The sequence below is a fragment of the Primulina huaijiensis genome, unplaced genomic scaffold (assembly GCF_012295235.1).
Source record: "Primulina huaijiensis isolate GDHJ02 unplaced genomic scaffold, ASM1229523v2 scaffold19385, whole genome shotgun sequence".
Classification (NCBI taxonomy): domain Eukaryota; kingdom Viridiplantae; phylum Streptophyta; class Magnoliopsida; order Lamiales; family Gesneriaceae; genus Primulina; species Primulina huaijiensis.
This window is the reverse complement of record NW_027349442.1, coordinates 1-21,124: the sequence shown is the minus strand read 5'-3', so window position 1 is coordinate 21,124 and position 21,124 is coordinate 1. Positions and strand designations below refer to the sequence as shown.

General features: G+C 35.6%; 2 protein-coding genes across 2 annotated transcripts; both read left to right on the top strand.

Moving 5' to 3' along the window:
• The first annotated feature begins 851 nt into the window (after window positions 1-851).
• LOC140965997 (LEAF RUST 10 DISEASE-RESISTANCE LOCUS RECEPTOR-LIKE PROTEIN KINASE-like 1.5) lies at window positions 852-3,278 on the top strand. The gene has a single exon (XM_073426279.1). It carries the CDS (start codon window positions 920-922, stop codon window positions 2,891-2,893), a length of 1,974 nt encoding a protein of 657 aa, XP_073282380.1. The 5' UTR covers window positions 852-919; the 3' UTR covers window positions 2,894-3,278.
• A 13,036-nt stretch (window positions 3,279-16,314) lies between these two features.
• Window positions 16,315-20,847, top strand: LOC140965996 (probable serine/threonine-protein kinase PBL3). Its single transcript, XM_073426278.1, has 5 exons — window positions 16,315-17,259; window positions 17,350-17,485; window positions 19,852-19,988; window positions 20,095-20,218; window positions 20,582-20,847. Exons 1-5 carry the CDS (start codon window positions 16,942-16,944, stop codon window positions 20,845-20,847), a joined length of 981 nt encoding a protein of 326 aa, XP_073282379.1. The 5' UTR covers window positions 16,315-16,941.
• The last annotated feature ends 277 nt before the right edge of the window (window positions 20,848-21,124 follow it).

Sequence of the window (21,124 nt, the reverse complement as noted above, 5' to 3'; positions counted from 1 at the left end):
TAAAAAAACAATTTTTTTTTTTTTTTTTTTTTGGAAAACTAGCATCAATCGTGGTGTAATGTACGGAGAAGTTGACCAAGAAGTTTCAAATGTCCACACACATGGCCACTTGGTTTTTTGTCCTCACCCCCTTCTCTTCACGTGAGTCCCCACCTTTTTAAACCCTCGAGACCCGAAAGTCCTAAATTATATCTTCATAAATCCAGCTATACCATTTAATTATATTTTATATTATATTATATTATATTACATGAAAATGCTACATAACTGAATTTATTATATAATATAACATTAAAAATTTATTACATATTCCGAAAAATTTGTAATTTATCGTATACATAAAAGAATCAAGATAGTTCTTTTCCCAAAAAATATAAAAAAAAGCCACTTATAGATTTGAAAATTGGAGTTGTAATGTGTGTCTATTATGTTGTAGTTATGTACCTAGAAAAATAAGAACACTCAATGAGTTATATATATTTATGTATAAAAGTATAATATGGCAATACAATTGACTATGAAAATCAATGATTTATGCAACTCGAGAAACTCATCATTACTTCGTAAAGGCGTTGAAACCATAAGATGTTACGCGAAAACACTACCAACAACGGAAACATCCGTCAGAGCGAGCTCAAATCATAGATACATATATTTTTCTAAGATATAAATATAAATTTATAAAGAAAAGTATAAAGAAAATGGAAATATAAATATAAAATTATGTATGAACATAGAGGAAAAAATATAAATAAATCATGGATACACATATTTCTTTGGGAAAAATGATTTTAATTAGGTTTTATTTCCCTAAGATATAAATATAAATTTATAAAGAAAAGTAATGAATCATGACCTCATCTTCTTGTCTACCGCAAGTCCCGAGTAGTACAGTAAAGTTTGGATCTTTCATTTCCTCATGCCGCCACCTTCGTCGGCTTCCTCCGCAACCAAGCCCACCACTTTCATCTTTCTTGTAGCATTCCTTCCATTCTTGACCACCGTAGCAACATCCCAACATTGCTCCACCCTGCCACCCAAAACCCATACCTTGTGCCCACCTTTCACCTCTGCGCCGCCGTTTCCGTTCTCATTCTCCGCAGGCTGTGGCCACCCTTCTTTCCAAGTCTCTTGCTCACCACCCTCACGCGCCACCATTTCAATCAACAAACTGTCGTTTTCACTCCTCCATTTTGAGCCCAACTCGACCTCTCTCACCATCTCCCCCAATCCACTCCTGCTGCCCAAACTCCACCTCAATAGTTGCTCTTCCCCCCGAATAATTTCCACTCTCAATAGATCCATTTCACTTTCCGGGTCAATATTTCGGGTCTCGGATTCCTCGTGCTCCCGACTTTCCGTTCTGAAACCATGCCCGCCTCCAAATCTACCCAACTGCAGCCAGTGTTCATGGGAATGCAAGCTTATTAAAGATCCTTTGTATCTTATGCGAGACTGCGGCGGCTTCTCCGGCAACCACCGCGAAGACTTTCAACCGGAATGCCAAGTCGATGTTCTTGGAGTTCTGGACAGTATATTGGAATTAGGGATTGAAATAGAGTGGGACGAAGATGGAGATTCTTACTTTGGGAGATGCAAATCGTGCAGACTCCGGAATGGAATCTGTGGGTTTAACTCATCCGATCCTAAGAAACCATTCATTTGTTTTCCTTCTCAAATAACAACCAAGCAGCAAAGCCCGAAAAGGATTGGCATGTTGTCCATAATTTTCTTGTTTATTTGTTCATTGATTGCTCTCTCAGTGATCATTGTGACTTTCTGGTTGAGAAGCAAAGCTCTAAAGAATGCAGAAGAAGATCCCACCATTATTTTCCTTCGCCGGCACCGCTCCGCCAGTTTACTTCCGCCTGTATTCACCTACGAAGAACTCGACTCCGCCACCAATCGTTTAGACCCAAAACGGAAAATTGGAGATGGAGGATTCGGTTCAGTATACTTAGGGCGGCTCCAAGATGGTAGATTAGTGGCCGTAAAGCACCTCCACAAGCAAAACTCGGCCGCAGCCGGTGGAGCTAAAGGGTTCACCACAAAGTCATTTTGCAATGAGATTTTGATATTGTCATCGATTAAACATCCAAATTTGGTTAAACTTCATGGGTATTGCAGTGATCCAAGAGGCCTAATCCTGGTATATGATTATGTACCTAATGGCACTCTAGCTGAACATCTTCATGGAAAGAGGAGTATGTACAAAGAAGGGGCCTTAACATGGAATGCAAGAATAGATATCGCTGTTCAAACGGCCATGGCCATCGAATATTTGCACTTCTCAGTAGTGCCCCCTGTAGTTCACAGAGACATAACCACGTTAAACATATTTATGGAGAAAGACTTGAGGGTGAAATTGGGGGATTTCGGGTTGTCAAGACTTTTAATATGCTCCGAGACAACAGTGTCTTTGAATGACTCATCAGAAGGTGTTTGGACGGGGCCTCAGGGAACTCCAGGTTATCTGGATCCCGATTATTACAGATCGTTCAGGTTGAACGAGAAGAGCGATATATATAGCTTTGGAGTCGTGTTGTTAGAATTGATAACTGGGATGAGAGCCGTTGATGAAAAGAGGGAGAAGAGGGAGATGACATTGGTTGATATGGCAGTGCCAAGAATCCAAATGGGACTGTTGCATCAAGTGGTGGATCCTGTTTTAGTTGTGGATGGGGAAGCGATGGAGGGAGTTAACTCGGTGGCGGAGCTTGCATTCCGGTGTGTGGCGGCTGATAAAGATGATAGGCCAGACGCCAGGGACGTGGCAGCTGAGCTGAGAAGGATAAAGGGTCGAGGACGAGGCAGTGGTGGTGGAGGTGTTCTGAAGGGTTCAAATTCGAGTAATGTTGTCGTTCCTGACGAGTTTGGAGGGCTAATGGTTTGAACAAAATGTTGTGAACTTGGGATTGCTTGGTTCAATTTATGTTGTGGAGTTCATCAACTTCGTTGCACACTCAATGGCACTCGGACCTCAAGGTGTCTCATTTGCCATTTTTGTCTCTAGAATTATCAAACATAGTTTTGGGACAAACTCTTGTGGTACGAAGGATGATTCGTTGAATATTGTTAGAATGGCGACTGTGTGACAGAACTTATATTGTAGGAAAATTATATGGATGATTTCATGATTTGATTTGTTTTTGAGGCGAATATACAATGTTAACGTATTAGTGATGTATTTCTTGCTTCAATTGGATTGAGCTTCTCCCATTTCATTTTACCATGACCTGTTCTTTCTCATTTGTAAGATAAGAAAATATTGAGGGCATCATTTTTGGTTTAGACTCTAGACATTGATGAAATAGGCAAGATTGTAGTTTCATCAGTTAAAATTTTAGCCCTTGCATATCCTCATACCCCTAAGTAAAACAGTCTTTGAACTTCTTCAACATTTCTTTCAACTCAGCCTTTATCTCATCATCTGACAAGGAACTCACATACACAATTTGAGGCTTATGTGACTCCTACATTCACTTCCTCCAGCGGATCCTGTACCTCTGAGTGATGGTACTCCATTTGTCATGGTGCCAAGGCTAGATCCTCCATTTGCAGTTCCTCAGGTTCCTCCTCCAAGATTATGTCAGACTCATAAATTTCCCTATCCAAACTACCCTTCACTAAGTCTAATATTTGCTGCACTTGCATTTTCTTGATGGCGGCTGCAGCTGCCTCCATCTTCTTATCATGGAATTCAATCATCTATTTCCTCCACAATCGGCTGTATCATTGATCTCGCAGGCATAATGACTGTCGACTTGAAGATCCTCCCTAATGTCTCACTGTTCCCTAAAGTTTCCGTGTACACAGACTTAGACTGACCATCCCTCCTCTTTTCATAGAACTTTATTGGCCCAAAATCACCATTATAATACCTGGCTTCAACGGTGCTCGAATTAGCTTGGAAAGATTGAGAATATGTTTGTACAATTTCCACATCATCACTATTCCAGAACAATAAGAACTAGTGTATTGATGATGGTGTGTAATTATTTTCGTGAATCCAATCCGGGCCTAATAAAGCATGAAAATTCAAAGAAGAATTCACTACAAAGAATGTAGATAGAGAGGATTTACTCCCCACCATAACCTCGGCAGAGAACACTCCGATGGTTTTGGTGGCTTCACATGTGAATGAGGTGACCGAAACTTCTGTCGGAACAAGATTCTCCTCTTCTTGGCCCCAGTTCTGAAACACTCTAAGGGGCGGAAGGTTTACCACGGAACCATTGTTGATTGACACTCCCGAAATTGGTTGACCATTGACATGTGCTTTTATGTACAATGATCTGATGTGCTTGGTCATCTCAATTGTAGGCTTCGCTAGTATTACCTTCTTTGGCTTATGCTGTTCCTCATGTATACTCATACCAATTCCTTCTTCAGTTGCACTACCTTCACCAGACTCTTTCTTTGTCGGTACCCTTGAACTGGCGTTCTCTTGAAAGTTAATTGTCTTCTCATTGATCAGTTCCTCATCGGACGGTAAATCATCATCCTCCAACTCTTTATCCTCTGTTTCCTTTCTGCCGAACTTACTCTTGCTTTGGATGGATCCCCCAGACTATGCCCTTCTCATCATTGCCTATTCTCTCAAGATTCTTCTTTTTTGGGTACGAGAGAGAGGCTGCAGGAACATTTTATTATTTTCTGTATGCCATGCCCCATTGGGCTCTACCTTAGGAGGCACAACAAACCTCGTTCTATCATGCACCCTTCTTGCACACTTTTCTCCCATGAAGAATTAGTTCCCAAGTGACAAGCATTATTCTCCGATCTTTGTCCATGCCTTTCTTCCTCATCTCTAGTTCCGGGAGGATACCAATCAGTTCTTGGCCCTTGGGCCATGATTCCCTGAGGTCGCAGAGGACTTCTTGATTGTACTTCTCTTGGGTAATAAGGAAGATTCCTTGGCACTTGGGCCATGGTTCCTTCTGTATGGACCTAATTCCTGCTCTTGTTTCTCTACGTAAACTGAGCCAAAATACATATGTTATATCTATCTTTGACCTCATACATCATGTTTTTGGGACCCAACACTTTCTTATTACTTTCTTTGGACCCACAAACTTATTCCCTTGTTGTTCCATGTTCCTATTAATGATAACAATCAAGCGTATACTGTTAACATTAACAAAAGAAACATGGGGAAATGGATACTGGTCAACCACCATGGTGTCCTCAGGAAACTTCAAGACCCCTTGTTTATTATATCCTGGATGATATTCTTGAAGGCACAACATGAATTTGTAGCATGATTGAAAAAGTTGTGGTACTTATAATACTCATTGCCCTTCAATTTTTCTTTCTCTGGTATATGATAATTGGTAAGAAAAGTAACAAACTTCTCTTTCACTAGGAAACCGAAGATCTGCCCCGTCCTATATACAAAAGTGAATTGATTGTGATTCTGGCTTTGAGACAATGCGGAACTTACGTTAACGGCATCATAAATATGGCTCCTCAATGGTGGACATGTGAACGATCCAGTTTTCCCAACCTCAGCCAAGGGAACAACCTCCACATCCTAAAAGTATGAACCAACGGTTCATTTCCTCCTGTATGACTCTTTTTTAACAATTCCTCATACTCTGTGACCTTTGCTGCCATTTCACTGAAATCATGGAATTCAGTTCCTTGAAATTTCTTTCTCAATTCGAAGTCCAGTCCCTTCTGAGGCATTTTTTCAAATCCGGGTTCTGGCAAGAACACTAGACGTATATGCTCTTCATTCTTTTGAACCTTTCTACTAACAAGCCGGTAGTTTCCTTTAAATTGTTGTGCATAATTTTGAAAAATTGAGTGGATAATGAAATTCGTATAGATTAGGCGCACCAAAACCATGTTTCTTTAAAGATATTAATTCCTCCCACTCAGCTGTATATGGTTATCGAGAAATTAACCTTTAAGTATACAAAACCTACCATCACAAAAATTCGAATTTTACACTCTTTCGAATTGTCAGAGCAAGAAATCACAAGTTTGGACCAAAAATACAATAAGATAGAGAGACCAAAATAATGAAGGTTTCATATTATTTTATATATTTATATATATGGACCTCAAACTGAATCATGGATCTCACAAGTACTGTAGAGCCCAAAATCAGTACACGTAAAACATTTGCATTTATTTAAATTGTTAAATTATTTATTTAATTTTAAAATGATTTTAGCTATGCATGATTTATGATCTTTATATTTTTTTTAATTATTATATTTTTAACTAATGCACGTTAAAATGTTTTCTTGAGTTTTATGTTTTAGACGAATATTCGATGTGGGATCGAGAAAAGAGACCGGCAACGATTTAAGCGATTTAGAGAAAATGTGATATTTTGTTTCAAGTCATGAAATTTGGTATTTTAAAAGATTTATGAAATTTTAAGCATTTTTAAAGCTTAATTTAATTTATTATGTGATTTTAAGATTTTAAACTTTTAAAGTTTTTCACATGTGTATTTTTTTTCATTAGGGGATTTTAGTAAAGTTAGTATTAGATTAATATTATTTTATTTTTAATTATTTACCTAAACACTATTAGCCCCTAATTAGCCAATTAATTATTTAATTAAGCAATTTTCTCCCCCTCCCTACACACACACGTTCAGCACACACACACATTTACATTTCATTTTTGAGAGAAAAACCTAGAGTTCTTAGGTTATTCAGCAGCCATCCCTCCCTTGCAAAAATTTCTGTAGATTTTCGTTGGTTTTTCGAACAAAAATCGTGCCGCAAGTCGTCTCGGATCGAGCCTCGCATTCCCTCGCGTCGTTATGCGTCGTGTCGTGAGTTTTAAAGATCAAAGGCATGTATATTCTTTCGTTTTTGCATCGATCTTGTCATAGTATATGTTTTGATGTTTATTGTGTACAAAAATCCATGTATGTTATGCAAAATTTGAGCAAAAATGGTTGGATTGATTTTGAAACGATTTTTAGATCTAAAAAATCGAGTTTACTGTCATTTTGATTACTGGGAATTTTCGGTCGACTTTCTGGAAAAACTTTCAACATATAAAATGTATTACTTTTTGATAACTTCGGTAAAGTATGACCGAATTTTGATAAGGATTGGAAAGCGGTAAAGTATGACCAGGAACCAATCCACGGTAAAATATGACCGTGTGATCTTATGTATGTGGTAGTGGACATCCCTGCCAACCCAGTACTGTGGTTTAGTCTGATCAGGCGCACTATGTTACGGGTCACTTGCTTTGAAACATATCTCTACGCAAAACGATGATGATTATGCATGTTTAAGTATGTATGATGCAAGTACGTTTATGAAAATTTTTATAAAAAGTTTTACGATATGATGACACGTCTATGTTTATGTAAGTACATTCAAGTTTAAGTATTTACGCTTTACTTTAAAATGAATGTGGTTTTATTACGTGTTATTTTTTATTCTCAATTTATACATGTTGAGTTTTTAGACTCATTGGACTTGATCGATGCAGGTGAGGACGAATTTGTGGACGCGAGAGGTGGGGACCAGTGAGTCGGCTCGGACTGCGCGGAGGCTAAACATGAGGATTGCCTATGTTTTCAAGAATTTTCAAGCATGTTAATTTAGTTACTTTGATTTTATGAAACTAATTCATGATGTTTAAACGAGTACCTTTTTAGCAAACTTTGTTTGTAATCTTTTTTATTTCAAATATTTTAGACGAGCAGTTTATTTTTATTGTAATTTGAAAGATTATTATTTATTAAGAAAATTTTTATTTTTTCTGCAAAATTTAAATAGTTCAAAATACGATACGTTACAAGTACTCTAGGATTTTTTAGCCAATAATCCATAAGAAGCTGCTCCTCACTTTTCTACTTGCATAGGTAGACATATTAAGAATGTACATAACGCATTCGACAAAAGCTATAAGCCTATTAAGGATTTTGAATCCACCCTTGATTTGATTTTTCACGGTCCTTAATCTGCTTTATGTGACCCCTCGTGGGTTNGATCCACAAATTGCAGAAAGTAAATAGCAGAAATGAAAAATTCTTTAAGGCCGTGGTTCCTCCAATTTCTGATGCATATAAACCTTTAAGGGATCTATATACAGAGCATACTTTTGCAAAGAACTCCACAAATCTTAAAGAAGTAGGCGGTTTAACCAGCCATAGATATTAAACATATATATATATATACCTAAAATTGCAGTCATGGTAAAAATTTGTACCTACTTCAAATTTTCGAGGACATGCAAAAAATGATAATCGATATATATATATATATCTAAGAATTCCAGAATTTAAAACAAGATTTCATTACTAACCTTTGGAATCAAATAACTTTACATAAATGGAAGATACAAATTAAAAAGGGTTTCGGATTTCTGGGATTTCTGGGTAATGGTTAAAGGTTTCTGGAATTTGGATCTGGGAATGAGTGATTAGAGAGAGAGAGAAGAGAGAGATATATGGGTAGAGAGTGGAAAAATGTTTCGGTGCCTCTATACTGAGGTATTATCCCCTTTTTATATATTTTTTTTGGGGTATTTTCGGAATTTTGTTTTTTAACATAGGAAAATGTACATATCAATACAAATACAAATACAATGCCATACAATCAAACATTAATCTAATACAAACATTTATACACCACAATTTCCAAATATTGGTCCTTGGTCGTCTGGTCCAAGGAGATCATCTTCTTCCAGGTTAAGCGAATCATCAGAAGATTCTGACTTTCTTGAAGGTCCTGGTGAGAATTTCATTAGTATAGCTTGCATTTCTTTAGGAGTTTTGACAGCTGCAAGCATTGCCGTCATTTGGGATTTTTGTGCCAGGAATTCTGTCTGTTGTCGTGGTGGAATCCTATAAAGCGGTTTTTGAGTTTGGACTCTTGTATTTTTATTATTGGTGATCCAAGCTTGGACATTGGTGGCTGTAAGGCTTGGAGGTATTTTAAATTTGTCCCACCATTTGACATTAAATAAGCAGGATCATCATGGCTTTGGTCCAAGAAGAAGTTTTTAAATAATGCGGAGTCACTAGTTTCCATAATTTCTTGATAAAAATAAGGGGTTTTATTTTCGTTCCAAGGTTTATAATATCATCATTTTCCAAAGTATTTTTGAAGTGTTTCAAAGAGATCTTTTTCATGGAATCCTGGTTCAACATTTATTATATTCTGCCAATTATATTTATCAAAGTAATCAGAAGGAGGGTTTAATAGTGGTTGTGTGAGAACAAGCTGGGAATTTGTAGTGTGATAAGAGGTTTTTGAGGAATTATCGGAAAACGAAACAGTTTGGAAGGAATCTTTGGTAAGATTTTCTTTATAGGGTTTCTTGTCGGAGCTTTCACTTGCCTGGGTTTTGGCAAGGGCATTTTTTATTTCAGGTGTTTGGAGAAAGGATTCAAGGAATTTAAGTCTTTTCTCCAGATCGTCACTTACCTGTGGTTTTGATTGTGCAGTATCTTTAAGTTCATCTTCTTCTTCTTTTGTAACGATGTCATACCAGGTTTTCGTTTTTGCTGGTTCGATAGGAGTTTGAACAGGCTTTTTATCTTTTTTGGGTGGCATTTCTGTTTTGGAGAAATTCTTTTGTGAGGAAATCAGGTAAAGAATTTGTATCTCCTTTTATGAATTCGATTTCAAAATCAAATATACTAAGAATAGCTTGCCATCTTGCAAAAATTTGTTTTGAGGCAAGATTTTGGACATCTTTTTGTAAAATTTCTTTTGCACTCTTACAATCTATTCTTAATAAAAATTTTTGGTTCAAAAGATCACTCTGGAATTTCTGAACGCATAAAACAATACTCAAAATTTCTTTCTTTATAGCTGAATAATTTTTCTGGGTATCATTCCAATGGGCAGATGTGTACTGTCCTATGTATTCTTTGTTTTCTCGTTTTTGTTTTAATATACCGCCATATTCTAAATCTGACGCATCTGTTTCTACAATTTTTTGTAGGTTAGGATCTTCGATATGAAGACATGGGATTTCTAATACTTTCTTTTTGATGCTTTTTACAATTTCTGTATGTTTTTCTGTCCATAGTTTTGGGTTTTTTCGGAGTCTATCATGTAAGGGTTTCGCTATTCTATTGATATTTGGACAAAAATATAGAACATAATTTAGACTTTCTAAGAATCTTTGTAGTTGGGTTTTATCAAGTATTTTATCTGGAAATTTATTTGTGAATTCTAAAGATCTCTCAATGAGAGTTATAGTACCACGAGATATGTAATGACCTAAAAATCTTATCCTAGTTTGAAAACTACTTATTTTTTATTTTGATACAACTAGGCCATTTTGTTTTGTGATATAAAGAAATGTTTTTAGATGTTTAAAATGATTATCTACATTATTAGAGAATATTAATACATCATCAATATAAACAATACAGAATTTTGAATAATCATTATATATTTCATTCATAATTCTTTGGAATTCGGAAGGAGCATTTTTAAGCCCAAAAGGCATAACATTCCATTCATATTGTCCGAAGGGGACTGTAAAAGAAGTTTTATATTTATCCTTTTGAGAAATTTGTATTTGCCAAAATCCGGATTTCATATCAAATTTGGAAAATATATAAGCATTATAGAGTTTTTGTAATAAGTCTTTTTTATTTGGTATTGGATATGTGATCCATTTTAATGCTTTATTTAATGGTTTGTAATTAATTACTAATCTGGGTGTTCCTATTTCAATTTCTGAATTTTTATTAACATAAAAGGCAGCACAACTCCAAGGGGATCTAGATTTAGAAATTAACCCTTTTTGTCTAAATCTTGAATTTTTTTTTTACAATTTTCTTCTAATTCAAAATTCATTTGGATTGGTCTAGCTTTAGTTGATATTTGTCTATAATTGAAATCTTCTTCATAGAGAAGATCAACAATATGTTGTTTTCTATTCCAAAAAGCATTAGAATTTTCTTAACAGACTTCTGTTTCTAGTAGTTTTTTGAATTTTATCTTGAATTTCTTTAGTTTCTATTTGGTTTTGTATTCTTTTTAAAGAAAAATCTTTTTTAAGATTTTCTAATTGAAAAGTCTTCCCTTGGATTATGGTATTAATATTATTTTCATAAATTGAACATGCTTTTATTAAGTTAAGGTTTCTAGTTCGAGTTTTTTCTAAAAATTCAAATTTTAATTTTTTATGAATGAATTTAAAAGAAATAGAGTCATTGTTTACTTTATATGAGGTAATTAAACTTATAAAAGGAGTTTCTAATATTACAGTGTGATTAATATCATTTACTAAAACAAAAGTGGTTTTTATGTAAATTCCATTATTTATTATTGATGCGTCTGTTTTTGAATTTATATTTAATCTTGAATTATTAGCAGCCAAAAGTTTTTCTTGTGTTTTTTGTTGGAATTCATTAGGTATTATTCCTGATTTGATACAGTTTAAGTCTGCACCAGTATCAAATAAGGCTATTGTATCCATTTTGAAATTTTCTGAAAATACTAGATTTATTTTTAAGATATATTTTCTAAAAGTTATTTCTCTTAAAACGAAAAGAAAATTTTCAGGAATTTTTTCAATATTTTCAACTTTTTGGGTTTCATCATTTTCTGTTTCTGATTTTGTAGAATTAATTTTATTGCTTCAGAATCTTGAATCTGTTTTTCTTTTAATTCTCTTATTTGTAATTTTATTTTTTTTATATCTTTTCGTAAGTCTTGAATTGTGATCGNTTTTTTTTTCTTTTTTCTTTTTTCTAATATTTTAGTTAAGTCGTAAGTATTTTTTGAAGTACTTGGGTATTTTTTATTTTTTCTTTGTCATTTAGAGATTTTAGAATTTTTTCTAGATATTCTTTTTGGATTGTTGGGTCATCAATATTTTTCAATATATCTAAAAGCAGTGATTGATATTTGGTGAGCATATTAATTTGTTTTTCAGATTCACTACTAGTTATGATTTGTTCATCTACTAATGACTCGTTAGTTTTGGTAGAATTTTCAGTTTCTGAATTTTCTTCAGAAGAATCAATCAAGAGATTAGAAATTTTATTTAATATTTCTTCTTCTAGTTGTAATTCATTTAATTTTTTTATTTAACCTACAATAATTTGTCGTATGACCTTTCTTAGTGCATCTATAACATTCAATATCTTTGAAGGATCTTTTTAATGCTTGCTTGTTATTTTTAAATTTCCTAAATGGTTTTCTTATTGGTTTTTTGTAAAATTATTCTTTTGGGTTAAAATTATCTTTTTGATTTCTTCTAAATTTTTTCTTATAGGGTTTTTTAATATGTTTTTTGACACTTTTCTGAGCATTTTGATGAGGATGATTTATTAGTATTTATATCAAATTGATTACAAAAAGTTCACAATTTNTTAGTTGTTCCAGTTAGAATGGATTTAATTGAAGCTTTTCTGATTAGTTTCTGTGTTGCTCTGTTCTTGGTTCGAGTTATGATTACCCATGGCCCAACGTTAAACCTTTTTACCTGGCAAAGGTGGACCTTTTTAAGTTTTCAAATTTAGGCTCTGATTCTAAAGTTTTTGGCCTTAGGAATTGCTGAGATGAATATAAAATCTTGCTCTTTGTCGACTCTTTGTTTTATGAGTTCTGAAGGAGGAGAATGGATTCAACATCTTGCCTTTTGTTGAATCTTTGTTTTATGTGTGCTGAAGGAGGAGAACGTTCTACTTCTGTAGAGGTGCTATGGCTTCTTTGTATGGACTTGAGTCTATAATTTCCTTTTAGTTGCATATTTGATTTACCTTGTTACCGCAGATGGACTTAAAAAATTTGATTTTTATGTTGATTAATTTTTGTCTACTCCTTGGAATTATGGCTGTTGCAAGTGTCGGCAATATGTTAGGTGACATTAAATGTGGGTTGAATTAATCAGCTTTTTGAGTTGTCAAATTTGACAACAGAATTTTCAGACGACAGACGCGTTTTATATGCGTTTTCACACGGACGAAAAGCTCTATAAATAGAGCTCCCTCCCCTCATTCAGAAATCATCAATGAATGAGACAAAGTATCTCGCTCCTTCTAGAGATACAACCGGTGCTTGCCAAACATCCCAATGAATCAGCTCAAATATGTTTTTGCTTTTGGCACTAGAATTGCCAAACTTTAATCTGTGTTGTTTACTGGTAACACAATGCTCACAAAAGTGTAGCACTTTTGTGAGTCCCGGCAGCAGTTTCCATTCTGAGAGAATTTTCAAACCTCGTTCTGACATATGTCCAAGCTTTCTATGTTATAATACAGTTAATTCTTCTCCTGAACCAATGGATGCAGCAGCTAGTTCCGCTTCTATGCCATAATATTTTATGGTGTACACCACTCACTGTGTTTCCAAAGAGAACACAAACTCTCTTAATACATGAGAACAAACACCTCACAAATATTAAATAATTAAATACTCAAATACTATAAGATGAGAGAGAACGCGATGAAGGGGTGATTTCTGAATGAGGGGAGGGAGTTCTATTTATAGAGCTTTTCGTCTGTGTGAAAACGCGTATAAAACGCATCTTCCGTCTGAAAATTCTGTTGTCAAATTTGACAACTCACAAAGCTGCTTAATTTGGGTGTATCCAATCAAGAAGAAATCAGATGTTTTCCAGATCTTCAAAGATTTCAAAGCGTGGGTTGAACTTAATTTTGAAAAGAAAATCAAGTATTTGAGGGCTGACAATGGAGTAGAATATGCCAGTGGCGAATTTGATGAATATTGTCGACATGAAGGCATCAAAAGACAGTTTACGAATGCTTACACACTTCAACAGAACGGAGTGGCGGAGCGGATGAACAGGACCTTGTTGGACAAAACAAAAGCCATGTTGAGGACTGCGGGTCTAGAAAATCATTTTGGGGGAAACAGTTTGTTATATTATCAATCGTTCTCCTTAAGTGGCTATTGATCTGAAGATTTCGATGGAGATGTGGACCGAGAAGTCGGCAGATTATTCTCATTTGCATACATTTGGAAGTCCTGCGTACGTTATGTACAATGAGCAAGAAAGATCGAAGTTGTATTTGAAATCCAGAAAATGTATCTTCTTGGGTTATGCTGATGGAGTAAAGGGGTTTCGCTTGTGAGATCCTACTGTTCACAAGCTTGTCATCCGCAGAGATGTTATCTTCTAGGAAGATAAAGTAAAGGGAGACAAAGGCACACTGAATTCAGAAACTAATATATTTCAGGTGGAAAATAAGACGGACGAAGGTCAAATTTCTTGTGAAGCAGTACCAAAGCACGAAGAACAAGAACATGTTGAGTTTGAGGTTTCCAATGTGACGCAGTCAACTCGAGACAGAAGACCACCAGGTTAGTTTTCAGATTATGTCACTGAAAGCAATATTGCATATTGTCTATTACAGAGGATGGTGAGACATTGAGTTTCCACGAGTCTACTCAAAGCTCAGGTGTATCCTTGTGGATGATAGCAATGCAAGAAGAGTTGGAGGCATTAGACAAGAATAAAACTTGAGATCTTGTTACACTACCACGAGGGAAGAAAGCCATTTGTAACAGATGAGTCTATAAAATCAAGCGCGGTGGCGATAACCTAGTGGAGCGGTATCATATTAGATTGGTGGTAAAAGGGTATGCTCAGAAAGAAAACATTGACTTCAATGAGATATTTTCTCCTGTGGTTCGGCTTACAACAGTCAGAGTGGTGTTGGCATTGTGTGCGGTGCTTGATCTACATCTAGAACAACTAGATGTGAAAATGACATTTCTTCATGGAGATCTTGAAGAAGAAATCTATATGCTCCAGCCAGAAGATTTTGCGGAAAAATGCAAAGAGAACTTGGTTTGCAGGTTGAACAAATCTTTGTACGGTCTCAAACAGACGCCAAGACGTTGGTACAAGAGATTTGATTCCTATATCATGAGCCTTAAATACAACAGATTAAATGCAGTCCCTTGTACATATTTCAAGAGGTTTGGTGATGATTATATCATTTTGCTGTTGTATGTGGACTACATGTTGGTAGCAGGCCCCAACAAAGATCAGATCCAAGGATTGAAGGCACAATTGGATAGGGAATTTGATATGAAGGACTTGCGACCGGTAAACAAGATTCTAGGGATGCAAGTTCACCTAGACAGAAGTAATAGAAAGATTTGGCTTTCCCAGAAAAATTATTTGAAGAAAGTCTTGCAACACTTCAACATGTAAGATAGTAAGCCAATCTCGACCCCTCTTCTTGTTAATTTCAAGTTATCCTCCGAAATATGTCTTAGCAGTGAAGCAGAGAGCATGAAGATGTCTCGTGTACCATATGCATCAGTAGTGGGAAGTTTGATGTTCGCCATGATCTGTACATGACCGAACATTGCTTAAGCAGTGAGAACAGTTAGTCGGTATATGATGAATCTTGGGCTGGACGATAGCACTGGAGTACTGTTAAAAGGATCCTTAGATACATTAAAGGTACTTAAAATACTGCATTATGTTATAGAAGATCAGATTTTACACTCAGATGATATGTCGATTCAGATTATGCAGGTGATCCTGTTAAGAGGAAATCTACTACTGGTTATGTGTTTACACTTGCAAGGGAGCAGTAAGCTGGGTTTCAAAACTGCAAACAGTTGTGTCGTTATCTACAACGAAGACAGAATATATGGCAGCTACTCCAGCTTACAAGGAAGCAATATGGATTAAAAGGTTATTGGAGGAGATAGGGCACAAACAAGAGAAAATGTTCCTTTGTTTTGTGACTGTCAAAGTGTCTTGCACATTGCAAGGAATACAGCCTTTCATTCCAGGACGAAACACATTGGAGTCCAATTTCACTTTGTGCGGGAAGTAGTAGAAGAAAGAAGTATGGATATGCAGAAGATCCATATGAAGGATAACATAGCTGATTTTCTAATCAAGGTTAACACTGATAAATTTGAGTGGTGTAGATCCTCAAGTGGCCTAGCGGAAACATAAGCAGCAGAGAATTGCAAGATTGAAAAGATGTGTGGAGATGCGTTGATTGTCGATCAAATCTCCAAGTGGGAGAAATGTCGGCAATATGTTAGGTGGCATTAAATGTGGGTTGAATTAAGCAGATTTGTGAGTCGTCAAATTTGACAACGAAATTTTCAGACGGAAGACACATTTTATACGCGTTTTCACACGGACGAAAAGCTCTATAAATAGAGCTCCCTCCCCTCATTCAGAAATCATCCCTTCGTCGAGTTCTCTCTCATTTTATAGCATTTGAGTGATTAGTTCTAAAATATTTGTGAGATGTTTGTTCTCCTGTATTAAGAGAGTGTGTGTTCTCTTTGGAAACACTGTAAGTGGTTGTACACCATAAAATATAATAGTGGAATTTTTTTCATCTTGTCCGTGATTTTTACCCAATAATTTTTTGGGGTTTTTCACTTAAATCTCGATGTCCAATTTATTTTTTATTTTCATATTATTATCTCACGTTGCCTTACGTGGGACCAACAGCAATAAGAAGCTTCAATTTTCTTCCATACTTCAAGGTTTGGGTTTTATGTGTAGCTTATGTAAATTTGATTCTTTGGATATTGCAGTTACATTTCCATTCACTAAATGTAACCATAGACATCCAAAAAAGCGGCAAAACTTTATCGATAAATTTATAAAGATATGACGATGTGTTAAGGTACGACATCTAGGAGAATATTCAAGGCAAATGGCAAGTATGCTAGAATTAGGATATTTTATCTTCTGCAACTGCTGTTATAATGTTGTAACCAAATGGCAAGATTTTGTGGAATGAATATCTTACTCGATGACTATATATTTGTCTACGCAATTCTTATAATAATTCAACTGTTCCACATCAAAGTTTTTTGCTGTGAATTAGGACACGATCTATCACTATGTTTAGGAACTATCTTCTTCTATAAACATAAATTTTTGAAAGGTGTTTACTCCATGGGGTTGTAATTAGCTAATAATCTAACCTGTATTATTATTCTGAATGTACAAGCATCAAGATTTCCCCGCAAAATGTGCAATTCATCATCTCGTTTCAACATAAGCATTCCCATTTACAGTCGCAAAAGCAGTGTCGAAAGCCTTCCAACTCAAAGATCGGAGGCTGAAATACTCTCATCACCTCACGTGAAGCCCTTCTCATTTAACGAGTTAAGGAATGCGACGAGAAACTTTCGACCTGACAGTCTTCTTGGTGAAGGAGGATTTGGCTATGTTTTCAAGGGATGGATTGACGAGAATACTCTTACCGCCACAAAGCCTGGGTCGGGACTTGTTATTGCTGTCAAGAAGTTGAAGCCTGAAGGTTCCCAAGGCCACAAGGAGTGGTTGGTATGTTTTTCCTTTGTCACGCAATGGATTTATTTCTTACTGAATTTTTTATGCATCGATTATTTTGACCGGACTGCTTATGTTTTGCAGACAGAAGTTAATTATCTGGGTCAACTTCGACATCTGAACCTAGTTAAACTTATTGGATACTGCTCTGAGGGTGATAATCGGCTATTGGTCTATGAGTTCATGTCGAAAGGAAGTCTAGAGAATCATTTGTTCAGAAGTACTCTTTGCAATGAAATTAACTTTTATTATCGCCTTTTTACCTCGTTTTATTATATATCGATTCATAAAGTCCTTTGTACAATAGTGAAGAAATTTTATTGACTACTTATATTTATTGGTTATGTCATTGTGTTACGTATCAATTCTTAAAGTTATTTCTTAATGACGAAGATATTTAAATAGCTATTTCTTGAATTTACTTGTCACCTCTTTACTATCTTCTTAGTACTTATAATTAACTGCAGTTATACTCTCTGATTGTATTTGTACTGCAACTGAGCCTTCTGGTTTCTTTCCCCTTGTGCACAGTTTGTTTTGGATAACAACGAAGATCTTAGAGTAAACTCATTCGGTTTCTTTCAGTTTGACATCTTTACTTGTGCTAATAGCCAGTCTTCTTGAAATGTTGGAGTAGTTAAGAGATGCTGTCGTCTATATGCAGATCCATCAATATTTATTTATTTTCTTTCATTTGTAACCTAGGAGAATGCTAACTTTCGTTTATGTGATCTTGTTTTTGCCAATTTGTCATGGGTTGGATGAGAACATTCTCTGTATTTTTTTTTACCAAAAGTTGGCATAATGCTAACTTTCCGTTTATGTGATCTTGTTTTTGCCAATTTGTCATGGGTTGGATGAGAACATTCTCTGTATTTTTTTTTACCGAAAGTTGGCATGTGGTGTATAACGATATGTGGCATTTGAATCCACACTACTACAAAAACGGCATACGACAACGGATTTTATCCGTTGTCGTAGCCATTAAAAAACTGTTGTAATTGAGGGTGTTGTTGAAAGTCCGTTCAACGACAACGGTTTTTATCTGTTGTGGAAGATCATATTTGCGACGGTTTTTAAAACTGTCGCAAATAAAAATAGCGACGGTCGTTATTTCTACCCGTCTAAAATTAGCGACGGTTACATAAACCGTCGTATATAACCGTCGCTAATTTTAAATTAGCGACGGTATCAATAACGACCGTCGCTAATTTTAGCGACGGTCATCTTTCAAGAGTTCCATCGCTAATTTGTTTCGAAAAATAAAAAAAATACTTTTAATAATTTAATAAATCTAAAAGAAACTAATAATCCAAACTAAAATCGTGTAAAAGAAAAAAATTTAAGTGTTGTGAAGTAGTAAAATCGTGTAAAAGAGAAAAATTTTAAGTGTTATAAAGTGGTTAGAAAAATTTTACGTGTTGTGTGAAAGTGATAAAATTGTGTAAGATAAAAAAATTTTAAGTGTTATGTGAAGTGATGAAATGGTGTAAGAGAGAAAAATTTTAAGTGTTATGAAGTGGTGAAAAAAAATTTAAGTGTTGTGTGAAGTGATAAAATGGTGTAAAAGAGAAAAATTTTAAGTGTTGTGAAGTGTTGTGAAGGAAAATAGAACGAAAATGGAGATATTTATAGACAGTTTGCGACGGGTTTTGGTTAAATAGCGACGGTAAATGATAAACCGTCGCATATTTTTATTTGGCAACGATTTGGATTTAAACTGTCGCTAAAAGTAGCGACGGTTTAAAACAATGTCGCTAAATTTCACGACGGTTAAATCAAAACAGTCGCTAATTTAAACGTAGCGACGGTTTTGACAAACCTGTCGCTAAATTAGCGACGGTTAATTTAAATAACCGTCGCTATATATCGCAACGTTTTCCAAAACCGTTGTTGTTTGTCAAAAAAACCACGCTAAAATTAGAGACGGTTATGTTAAAACCGTCGCTAATTTAAACGTAGCGACGGTTTTGAAATAACCGTCTCTAAATATTGCAACGTTTTCCAAAACCGTTGTTGTTTATCAAAAAAACCACGCTAAAATTTGCGACGCTTATTTTAAAACCGTCGCGAATTTAAACTTAGCGACGGTTTTGACAAACCGTCGCGACAATTAGCGACGGTTTTTGAATTAACAGTCGCTAAATATTGCAACGTTTATAAAACCGTTGTTGTTTGTCCAAAAAAACACGCTAAAATTAGCGACGGTTATTTTAAAACCGTCGCAAATTTAAACGTAGCGACGGTTTTGACGAGAATTAACCGTCGCTAAATATTGCAACGTTTTCCAAAACCGTTGTTGTTTGTCCAAAAAAACACGCTAATCGACAACAGTTCATAGAACCGTTGTCGTTGACCCAAAAAAAACGCTCAAAGAAAACCGTTGTCTTTGATCCCAAAAACCGTTGTCTTTGACCCCAAATAGACAACAGTTTTTAAAAACCGTTGCCTTTGACCCCCCAAAAGACAACGGTTTTCGATAAAAACGTTGTTAAAAAACATACGACAACGGTTTTTGTGAAAAACCGTTGTCGTATGTGCGTTGTTGTATGCAGAATTTCTTGTAGTGCCAATTGCATGGTGCAGGAGGGCCTCACCCCATTTCGTGGGCTACTAGAATGAAGGTTGCTACGGGTGCGGCTAGGGGGCTTTCTTTCTTGCATGAAGCTAGAGAACAAGTGATCTATAGAGATTTTAAGGCTTCTAACATTCTTCTCGACGGGGTATAACTGAAACATTTTTCTCGTTTTCTACCAACTTTAATCCAGTCAATTCATTTTCTAGTCTAATATCATATATCGATTTTACACCAAACAATTCCATTTGCAGGAATTTAATGCAAAATTATCTGACTTGGGTTTGGCCAAAGCTGGCCCAACCGGTGATAAGACTCATGTATCCACTCAAGTTATAGGAACACATGGCTATGCTGCACCGGAATACGTTGCTACAGGTTCTTGAGTTCAAAATTGACTCATCCATTATTATTTTTTGATCTGCTGGTCGTCCTTCTATTTATACTAGATAATTAAGCAAAGGTCCCCTTACTGTCAGATGTTTGGTGCAGCCATCTTCGTTCCTGAAATACCCGTCCCTATACTTTATGAGTATATTTTGTCTTTGTTGTTAACTTTTGGTCTCTTGGGAATTTCTCTATGATTTTCTTAAATACAACTTACTCTATTGATGGTATTGAACATAAAACTTTATCGTTTTAATTTCTTGATGTGATTTTTTATTTCATAAAATTACTTGTACTTGAACTAGTTAAAGAATATCAAAACTATGTTTAATTTTCTCCAATTTTCCGGAATAGGTCGATTGTCATCAAAGAGTGATGTGTACAGCTTTGGGGTCGTTTTGCTTGAATTGCTCTCAGGACGCCGTGCTGTCGACAAAACAAGAGTGGGCATCGAGCAAAACTTGGTTGATTGGGCGAGACCTTACATGGGTGACAAGAGAAAGCTGTTCCGGATCATGGACACTAAACTCGAGGGCCAATACCATCAGAATGCAGCATTCAGTGCAGCGACTATTGCTGTGAAGTGTCTAAGCTGTCACGCCCCGAAACTCGGGATTTGACACCGGCGTTGTTTAACAATCACACAATTGAAACAACCAGCCTCGTAGCATAGTATAAACCGAAAACCAGTTTATTCTTCATAATTCCTCAAAAAACAACTGTCTTTACAACTGAAATAAAATAAATTTGCGGAAACGTCTAATCTAAAATTTTAAATTTCTAAAATTAAAAAAAAACATGTTTACTAATCACCATCCCCAAAACTGTTCCGATTCTTCTTCTTCTACCTGATCTTCGGATTTATCTTGGAAAGGTTGTAAGGGGTGAGTATTTTGG